Below are 9,770 nucleotides of genomic sequence, written 5' to 3' on the forward strand. Positions count from 1 at the left end.
AAAACTGTAAATTAATTCAATGCCAATGAAGTCAGGATCTAAATATCTAAGGTTGGATATAAGTATATTAAAAGTTACCTTGCAACTTTTCAATATTATGTTAATCATAAATTTGTTGAAGACATAAATGTGAGCTTTTTAATTAAGCACATGTAGAGGTAATATGATTGAAAGTTATGTTTTAGAGTAGAAAATCAAGGTGTTATTATAACGTGCAATATAAAAAGGAAGTGTAAAAAGCTATATGATCAATAGTCCAAAATTCGGTCCATCATATTTAGTTTTTTAGTTTAGATAACTTTTGTGATCTCAACTTTAAACTTTTAAAGGTGGTAATTTTAATAATGAGTTATTGATCGTTATAAAACCTGTTCCCATACATTCAACAAATCATAAGAGAATGCATGATACAAATTTGCTAAACTTTTAGTACATTATAATCGATTTTGTTTTATTGAAATTTATGAATTTTGATAAAATTGTAAATGATTAATTTGTGTATTGTTTAAATACATTCTTTTTTGGAAAACTTTATTTTTATTAAAATTAATGAGGGAATTAGTAAACATTTAACTAATTAGTGAGAGTCCAAATTGACACAAGTGGGTAAAGTTTTTCCTAAATAAAACTAAGGGAATCAAATAAAATCAATGAGTTCACTTCAACTAATTAAAGTATGTTTTGATGTTGTGTTGAAATAATAATAAAAGAAACTAAATTAAATTACATGGTTTAACAAAGACACAAGACAATTCGTACGGTCGATTTTTACAAGGAAATCATATGTAAATTTACATTACAAGCGGCTGTGCCTGCAGGGGCATCTGAGACAGAAATATTCTTCTTCTTATCATTTCAATACAAAGTTAAATCCTTTGTTTGCCGCACTTAGACAATGTAACCCTATTCCTACATCAGTTGCAACTTCCATATTCATCGCAGAATCTGCTCTCATCTAAGATGTTTCAGTTCGTCGAGTTGTCTCTTCCATTCCTTAACTATCTTCTCTTCCCAACAATAATAATCTTCCTCCTCTTCCATTTCCTTCAAACCAAAAACCCCGGCCGGAGGCGCCTCCCACCGAGCCCGGTCGGGGTCTCCTTCCCCATTCTTGGCCATCTCCACCTCCTCAAGAAGCCCCTCCACCGAACTCTCGCAAAACTCTCCACCCAACACGGCCCCATTCTCCTCCTCCACTTTGGCTCCCGCCCCGTCCTACTAGTCTCCTCCCCATCCGCCGCACAAGAATGCCTAACCAAAAACGACATCGCCTTCGCCTCCCGCCCTCGCCTCTCCGTCGGAAAACACCTCGGCTGCAACTATACCTCCCTCCTCTGGGCCCCCTACGGACCCCACTGGCGCAACCAAAGGCGCATCGCCACCCTCCAGATTCTCTCACCCACCCGAATCCAGATGTACGGCAGCGTGAGAACAGAGGAAGTGAAGTTCTTGATCTGCAGGCTGTGCGGAGGCACCGGAGAAAATGGGTTTCGAGCGGTGGAGATGAAGAGGGTGTTTTTCGAGACGGTGCTTAATGTGATGATGAAGATGATCATCGGTAAGCGGTATTGTGGAGAGAGAGAATCAGAGGAGGCTGAGAGATTTAGAAAGATTGTGAAAGAAGGGTTTGAAGTGAGTGGTGCTACGAATATGGGGGACTTTTTGCCAAATTTTGTGAAATGGGTAGGATTGTGGGATGGAATTGAGAAAAGAATGGAGAGATTGCAAGGTCTGAGAGAAAGTTTTATGCAGAATTTGATTGAGGAACGACGAAAGATGAGAAGGGACGATGATGGAGAAATGAAAGGATGCAGAGTAATGGCAGATGTTCTTTTGGATTTACAGGAAATTGAACCTCACTACTACACGGATGCCTTCATTCGAGGCATGATGCAAGTAAACTTCTTTCCTATTACTAAATACCATCTCCAACAAAAACATAATTTATTCCAACAATTAGTTTTATTAAATTTATTTTTGGATGATATGCACATAAACAGGGGATGCTATCAGCAGGTACAGACACATCATCAGCAACAATGGAATGGGCACTTTCACTACTACTCAACAACCCACATTCCCTCCTCAAAGCCCAAGCAGAAATCGACGCTCAAGTCGGTCCCAACAGACTCCTTCAAGAATCCGATCTCTCCAACCTACCATTCCTCCACTCTATTCTCAAAGAGACGCTCCGCATTTACCCAGTCGCCCCATTGCTGGTTCCTCACGAATCTTCACAAGACTGCGTCGTTGGAGGCTTCCACGTGCCTCGAGGTACAATGTTGCTTATAAACAACTGGGCCATTCAAAACGACCCCGAATCATGGCCAGACCCATCAGAGTTTAGGCCAGAGAGGTTCCAAGCAGGGGAAGTGGAGGAGCTGTGGCGGTGGCTGCCGTTTGGGGCGGGGCGGAGGGGGTGTCCCGGTGAGGGATTGGCGATGCGAATGGTGGGGCTGACTTTGGGGTGTTTAATTCAGTGTTTTGAGTGGCAGACAGCGGGGGAGGAGATGGTGGATATGAGTGAAGGTGGTGGCCTCACAATGCCTAAAGCTAAACCATTGTGGGCAAACTGTAGGCCACGCCCCATTTTGCTCCGTCTTCTGCCCACGCTGTGATGCCTTACCACTCCAAAAACAAAAAGTTCATTATTTTTCACTATCAACTTTCATCTATACATATTTTTACAATATTTGTGAATGTGAATAAAACCAAAGTTCAGGTCAATAGTACAAGTGTAAACTCCTAAACTCAATTTACTAGTTAATTATGCTTAAATTCTCTTAATTATGTGTTTAATGTCATTGTAAGTCTGTATTTATGATTATTGTAATATTTGTTATGATATGAAGTGTGAGAGCATGTATGTGATGTTAAGGGAGAAAAAAATTTTCTAAGTGTTAAAGGATGGCTCTCAAGCATTTTGAAGGTAGAAAATATTCTAAGTATGAAGTGTGAGCTCTTCAGGTGAATTGAAGAGGGGTTCACACTTAGAAGGAAAATAAAAGGTCTATGCGACAAAGTTATGTCAATATATGTGGCCAACCCTTCCAAAACGCTATGCGACTAAGTATTTAAAGAAGGGACACAATGCCAAAGTATAGCCCATGAAGTATGTGAAAGGTCATGAAGGAAGTTAAGTTAGCTGTTGAGTTTGATATTTAGCCGAGGTTGGTGAGAGAAGTATGTGACCAACTTCACCTAATGTGGAGAAGACTATATAGGCAGTATGCAAATATCTAAGTTGTCTAGACACGCACTACAAAGGGTATGCTAAGGCAAAATGCTAGGATGGTCATAAGAGAATCAGTGACCGTGAAGGTTAGAAGTTGGCAGGCAAGACTGCCATGGATAGATGTGATGATGGGCCACTCAGTTGATATGAAGAGGTGTGTTAAGGAAGTTAAGATTGACTGAGGTGTGCTAAGAACACCTAAGACGAGGCGATGTGATTACGGCTAGAGTATACGATAATCAGTGATGGGGCCTAAGTGATCGCAAACTCTATGCGATGAAATTTAAGTTAAGCATTCGGCATAATCACCGGTTAGTAGGCTAAGTGGTAACCTTAGAAATGCTAAGTTAAGGATTAGCATGCCAGGTGGCGATTAGTTGAAATTGGCTCACATGCAAGCTCAAGTATAAATATGGCTTGTAAAGAAGAAATCAGTTTTGTCAAATTTTGCTTAAATCAGTTTTGCCAAATTTTGCTTACACCTAAAAGGAAGTGTGAGTGCCTATGAAGCTCTAAAGGTGCTAAAGGATTGGTGAACAAGCTTGAAGGAATTTGAAGTCTTCTAGCCAAATCAAGAGGATTTATTGCTCATATTCTAAGGTAAGCACGTTAAGAAGTTTTTTAGCACATTCATGGGAAGAATTTTAGTTAGTTGATGGCTTGAATTAGAATTATAAGGTTTAAAAGATTGGAATCTGAAATGATATTATGGATGAATGAGTAGGGAGTTGAATACGAAGAGCAAGCAAGTAACTGACTTGCCAAGGTATGTGACAACACGCAGGCGTGAAGTAAGGCATGCAGAGGTTGATCAATGCATAGGCATAGAAGTGTGTCCTCGTGACCATTGAGCACCTAATAGAGAGGGTAGCCAGTTTTTAGCCAAAAGGAAGGTAAAATGGGTATAAGTGATGTGATGAACTCAGTCATGATGTGATAAGATTTTTGTACGCGATAATGATAAGTTAAGTGTTATGTTAAGCTCAAAAGGAGGCCAATGATATTTACCAAAGAACCTCTTCTTATTACAGGCAAACACAAGTGGGAGAGGCTTACAAACCCCTTGGATAAGTAACTTAAGACAGTGAGTTACAAGTTTTTACAATGTTTTCCAATGTTAGTTTTTATGAATGAATTTTAATGCATAGGCAGTTTAAATGAAGTTTTATATCATGATTTTCTCAATGCATGCCTTACAATAAATGTTGATCGCATGATTCATGCTTTTTAATGATAAAGTTATTTATAAGTTAAGCATATGTTTTCTGTAAGCCTATCCCATGTTTTATAAGCATACTTGATGAGGCACTATATGACGATATACAATTTCTAATGTATAATCAGCTCAAATGGGTATTTTTTTTTTTTTTTTTATGTTCATTAAATGTTTTCAATGTTTGCACCTTGTATGAACCCTACTCCAATGTTGGTATCAAATGTATGGTAACGTACCAAGATTTCAATTATGTTAAGGATCCTCGACACCAAAGGTATGGTAAGGTGGTCAGGATCCAACCCAGCCTTGTATGCACATATGGCTTATGTTATTGAAGTTGATGGGATCGAGCAAAAGGGCTCTCTCTCAACTCAGGTTGGGAGGTGATTGAGCAGGAAGGTTCTCACTCCAGTCTAGTAGGGATTGAGCAAAAGGGCTCTCCCCTATGTTTAGACAATGGAGTAGTGGTATTTTACAGTGTGATACTAATAAACTTTATTGTAGGATTTTTATTTGATTTGATTTTATATTTTCTAAACCTGATTTTGACCATGTAAATACTTATGAAAGTGTGTTTATGTTATTTATGAACGAAAGTAGATTTTCCTAAATAGTCACTCACCGAGTATTTTAAGCTCACGATTTTAAATGTTTTCCTTCCCAAGTAGCGGTCGACGTCCCAAAGCTAAGTAGATTTATCAATCAGTCATTATTCAAAATTCTTTATGGAAGTTGAAGTTTAGATGGTTCATCATGTCTATTTAACTCTGAGTTGTCTGTACATGTCATTGGGGTTCAGGGTAAGATTTTGAGCTAAGGGTTGTAAATATAAACGTTTAATTTCGTTATGTCTGTTATGTAAATACATGTGAACTTCTTTGCATGGTAGTACCTGAGTTAATAAGTTGGTGTGGAAGTTATACATATATTTAGTATAAGATATGAACTATCAGGTTAACAAGTACTTAGGAAACAGGATTACATGAGTATGTTGGGCAGTTGTTGTCATAAGAGCATTGACAATTGTTGTCTTCACGTTTCTTCTCGGATTAAGAGGTTAATCTGGGAAGGAGTATGACAAGAAGTCTTTTTCATTAGTTAAACTATGTCTATTTAGTGTGGCATATTTAGAAAATTTATTGATAGAATTTTATAATTAAATAAAAATGATTTATAAGTGAATAGTTCTAAGGATTCATAAATTTACTAACTTTTGTTCATCACTACGAAAGAATAAATTAAAAAAATTAAAAAAAAAAAAAAACTTAAGACTCATTGAAGTTGAAGTTTTATTAAAAAAAACAAAAAAAAAGTAATTTAAAAATGAAGTTGAAAAATTGATGACTTCCATTTTAATTTCTAATTGTATTTGGCAGAGATTAGTGTGTAATTATTTGTTTTTTTCTTTTTTTTTCTTTTTTGAAAATAGAAGGTTTTGTTAAAGGAAGAAAAATTGAAAAATAAATAAAATTAACAAGATTCAAACTTGGATCTAAGGGCTAAGAGACAAACTTACCATTATGGTAACTAAAGGTTTTAATACTATATTATTTTTTCATATATATATATATACACACACATATATATATGCCGAAAGAGCATAAAGTTGAAGAGAGTTTGAATCCCCCAAGCCCATATTAGATTCGTCGGTCTTCTTATATTGGTCTATTCAGCTTTTGGTTATGAAATTTCATATTATTATTGACAATTTATGATGTGGAAAAAATGAATCTCTAACTTGGACCTTGATAATACAAGCACTATACTAATTGAGTTAGGCTCAATTTGAGATAAAAAATGGAATAATCTAAACATTATTTTTCAATCTTCTCCATTACTAGAGCTTTAATGAGAATAAAAAAAAAAGTAATTTTCTCTTCAAAATTAGTTCTTACCTCTAAAACTAGTAGTTAGATTTCATTTTTTTTAAAAAAAAAATAAATAAATTGATTCTTACAAATTTTACTTGTGAAATCCATATTTAAGAATGGAATATATTTTCTAATAAACAATTATAGAAATTGAGAATTAAATCGAGCATGTGAATTACCACTAAAATATGGTCATTATTTTGATAATTGTATTGCATATTCAACTACATGTCCAGTAAAAAATTGATTCAACTTAGTCACATTTATGCAATGAAAATCGATATAATCATAATGAATTTTCATTGATAGATTAATTATAATGAATCTAAATCTTAAATATAATTGAATTTCTTTTGATTATGTTTACTTAAAATTTATGAATTTTGTCACATCTACTGTTACTATTATCTCTAAAGGTCAAACGATAATAGCAAAGGTGTCATAATTCATAATTTTTTCTCTGAAATAATAACAATAATGGTAACCATAGTAATAACGATAACATTATGACGTAATTTTCAGACGCAATTGGATTGTTAGCACTTCACTCCTCAATCACTTTCCAATTTTTTTATTACAGATTTGAGTACATATGCCGAACATGAGTAAACAAAACCCAAAATAATCAAATAGCTATCGCTAGCAAGCTAGTCAATGTGCTGTTCAACATGCCGAGAAGTTCCTACCAAGATATTATTTTTTACATTATCATTGATTTATTACACTACCTTATAAGAAACACACAGTAAAAGTAAAAGTAACCTTTTTTTATTTTTATTTTTTTAAAATGTATTTAATCATCATCGTTGCACATTGGAATTTAACAAAAAAAAAAAAAGAAAAATTATAAACGCTACTGAGCTTATTTAAATTTAGAGTTCAATTCTTGCTGAAAAGAAGAGTATTCAATTCAAGAAAAAAAAAATTCAAGTGCTCCAATTCAAAGTAAACAATTTTTCTTCATATTTGATAGGCGCGTAGTGAGGTGATATATGACAGAAAAAATTGTAGCACTATCATAATACATTATAATAGTAGCATTTAAAAATAACATAAGAACTACAAAAATAAATTGAAAAATATTTGAATCCATTCCACTATCAATGTTTATTAAGCGACCATTTTTTTCAAAAAAGATGATCGTTTTTTTAATCGTAATTAATAAAGATGCATAATTATTATTTTTGTGGGAAACACAAATATTACTTTTGGTATAAAATTTCCCTGGATATGACAACTAAAGTTTGAGGAATTAATTATGGTCAGAAAAAATAGTAAAAGTGTGGCTCCCACATCGTACACCGCACGTGAACACGATCGTCCTTTACCAAACAACTCGATCTTCACTAAAAGGACCTCCCACCCACACACACCACTCATATTTCTTTCTTTCTTTTCCTTTTTTTTTTTTTTTAATTTTATTTTCTTAAACTTCATAGAATAAAATATAGTGTAATTATTAGGTAATTTACATGAAAAATTAAAATAATTTTAAAAAATTAAAACTGACACGTGACAATATTTTATTGGATTATATTAAATTTTTCTCTAAAATAAATTAGATAGATATTTTTAAAAGTTTAATTATATATTTATATAGATAGATAAAGATAATTGAACTTAAAAAGGCCCATATAGAGCATAGAACTTAGGGAAAAGGCAAGAAATTAAGTAATTAAGGACATTTGGGTTTGCCCTTGGAGTTCTTCATGTTGCCATAGCAAGGGCATTCATGTTTATTCCCATAAGTTCCGGATGGCACACACCCGCATTTTGCACAACATATCCCACAGTACTTCATGCAACGATCTTGCACCCCAGCTTTTGCACATCTCTTTTTACATTTAGACCTGCATAAACCTTTTACATACAAAAAAAACACGTATATACATAAATATTTTTACAATGATATGATATTATTTACTTTAAGACGTTACCTGGAGCACTCGAAGAGAGCTCAAGAAAGGAGGTGAGAACAAGAAGCCAAGTAAGTAGATGCAGGAACTTCATTTTCTTGGGAAACAAATGCATGAAGAGAAATTTGTGGGCTTTTAGGGTGGTTTTGAAGGGTATTTAAAGTGGAATTTTTTCTTCTTTTTTTCTTTTTTTGTTGGTTTCAGGAGGGTGGAATTATTAAATGAAAGTGTAATCCACCAACACATTCCAGACTGTCATAAAGTTCTCTCTTTTTTTCTTTTTTTTTTTTTTACGGTAGTAATATGATTCCTTTTACCATTTTTGCGTTTATGGTAAGATTCCTTTTACCATTTTTTACGGTAGTAATCACGATATTAAAAAAAAAAAAAAAACTCCCTTCTTAATGGATATAATTACTATGGAGACCGACCAATCATGGCTTGAAACCTTGTGATCACTGCAGTTTTTGTTATTGTCGACATCTACGTGGCTTCCTCTCATTGCACCGTCACCTTCACTCTCCACTTCTAAGGTGAACGGTCATTATATGTTTCATATTCCAGAAGATTCCGCCGATTGACCGAGTGAACGATGAGTGGAGGCAAAAAATAAAATAAAAATTTTACAAAATATCATGAATTTTGTGATAAGTTGAAGACTTTGATTTTTTTTCCTTTTTTTTTTTTCAAAATAATATAGTAAAATTGTTCTAAAAATATAATAAAGAATGAAAATTGCTTGTTTATGTGAAAAATTATAAGACGTAGATGTTATCGTTTGACTATATATAATAGAAGTTTAAGAAAATTAATAGGTATTTGTGTTAAAATATATCAATAACATTCATCTACATAATTCTTTTTACATGTCAATTAGTCAATTTATAAATAAATAATATTAATGAAAATTGATTATTGAAGGAACAATAGATAAGTCCTCAGTTTGTGTCAATTTCCTTTTAGGTCTAGAAACGCTTAGCACAATGTTGGTGGTACAAAACTAATTTATCATTAAGATAAATTCATGTGATTTTTAATTATTCTGTATAACTATGGGAACATGCTCTTATTATTACAGATAACTGTTTCCAATGCTGAAAAGATACATTCTCTCTCTATATTTTTTAAATAGAATTTGGTTACCATGGAAAGAGTTTTTTTTTTAAATAATGTTATTTTAATATTTATTGATAAAATATGGGTTGGTTTGAAAGTATTGACAAAAATAAAGTTGTAAAATCATGGACGAGGTCTACGAGTGTCGACTCAGATAAAACGTGTATCCGGTCCACGATTTTAGGCTAAAACGTGAATGGTGTCCACGATTTCCCAGACACATGTTAAGTAAAGTTTTAAAGCTAAATCATGAATGATATTTGATTATTTTGAAAGAGACATTAATATTTGACCATTTAAAAGGATAAAAAGAAATAAAGGAAGGGACACTAATGTTTCACCATTTTTTTACCATTAAAGATTAGAATTTTTTTTATTATAAAATTTTAAAATATTGATTTCCATATTCTATTACT

At 33.5% G+C, this 9,770-nt stretch overlaps 2 protein-coding genes across 2 annotated transcripts; one reads left to right on the top strand and one right to left on the bottom strand.

Annotated features, from left to right (window-relative positions):
- Positions 1-698: 698 nt before the first annotated feature.
- Positions 699-2,790, top strand: LOC120075143 (cytochrome P450 81Q32-like). The gene is made up of 2 exons (XM_039028317.2): positions 699-1,896; positions 2,001-2,790. Exons 1-2 carry the CDS (start codon positions 961-963, stop codon positions 2,616-2,618), a joined length of 1,554 nt encoding a protein of 517 aa, XP_038884245.2. The 5' UTR covers positions 699-960; the 3' UTR covers positions 2,619-2,790.
- A 5,101-nt stretch (positions 2,791-7,891) lies between these two features.
- On the bottom strand, positions 7,892-8,439 carry LOC120076307 (peamaclein-like). Its single transcript, XM_039030070.2, has 2 exons — positions 8,260-8,439; positions 7,892-8,182 (listed from the first exon to the last, which is right to left on the bottom strand). The coding sequence occupies exons 1-2, from the start codon at positions 8,351-8,353 to the stop codon at positions 7,998-8,000; spliced, it is 279 nt and encodes a 92-aa protein (XP_038885998.1). The 5' UTR covers positions 8,354-8,439; the 3' UTR covers positions 7,892-7,997.
- Between the last annotated feature and the right edge of the window lie 1,331 nt (positions 8,440-9,770).

The sequence above is a fragment of the Benincasa hispida genome, chromosome 4 (assembly GCF_027475165.1).
Source record: "Benincasa hispida cultivar pf3 chromosome 4, pf3_genome.v1.1, whole genome shotgun sequence".
Classification (NCBI taxonomy): domain Eukaryota; kingdom Viridiplantae; phylum Streptophyta; class Magnoliopsida; order Cucurbitales; family Cucurbitaceae; genus Benincasa; species Benincasa hispida.

Bases quoted from the DNA above. Each gene is read 5' to 3' on its own strand.
- LOC120075143 (XM_039028317.2), top strand. From the start codon at position 961: ATGTTTCAGTTCGTCGAGTTGTCTCTTCCATTCCTTAACTATCTTCTC. The intron at 1,897-2,000 runs GTAAACTTCTTT...GCACATAAACAG, and splicing joins TCATTCGAGGCATGATGCAA to GGGATGCTATCAGCAGGTAC.
- LOC120076307 (XM_039030070.2), bottom strand. From the start codon at position 8,353: ATGCATTTGTTTCCCAAGAAAATGAAGTTCCTGCATCTACTTACTTGG. The intron at 8,183-8,259 runs GTAACGTCTTAA...TGTATGTAAAAG, and splicing joins GCTCTCTTCGAGTGCTCCAG to GTTTATGCAGGTCTAAATGT.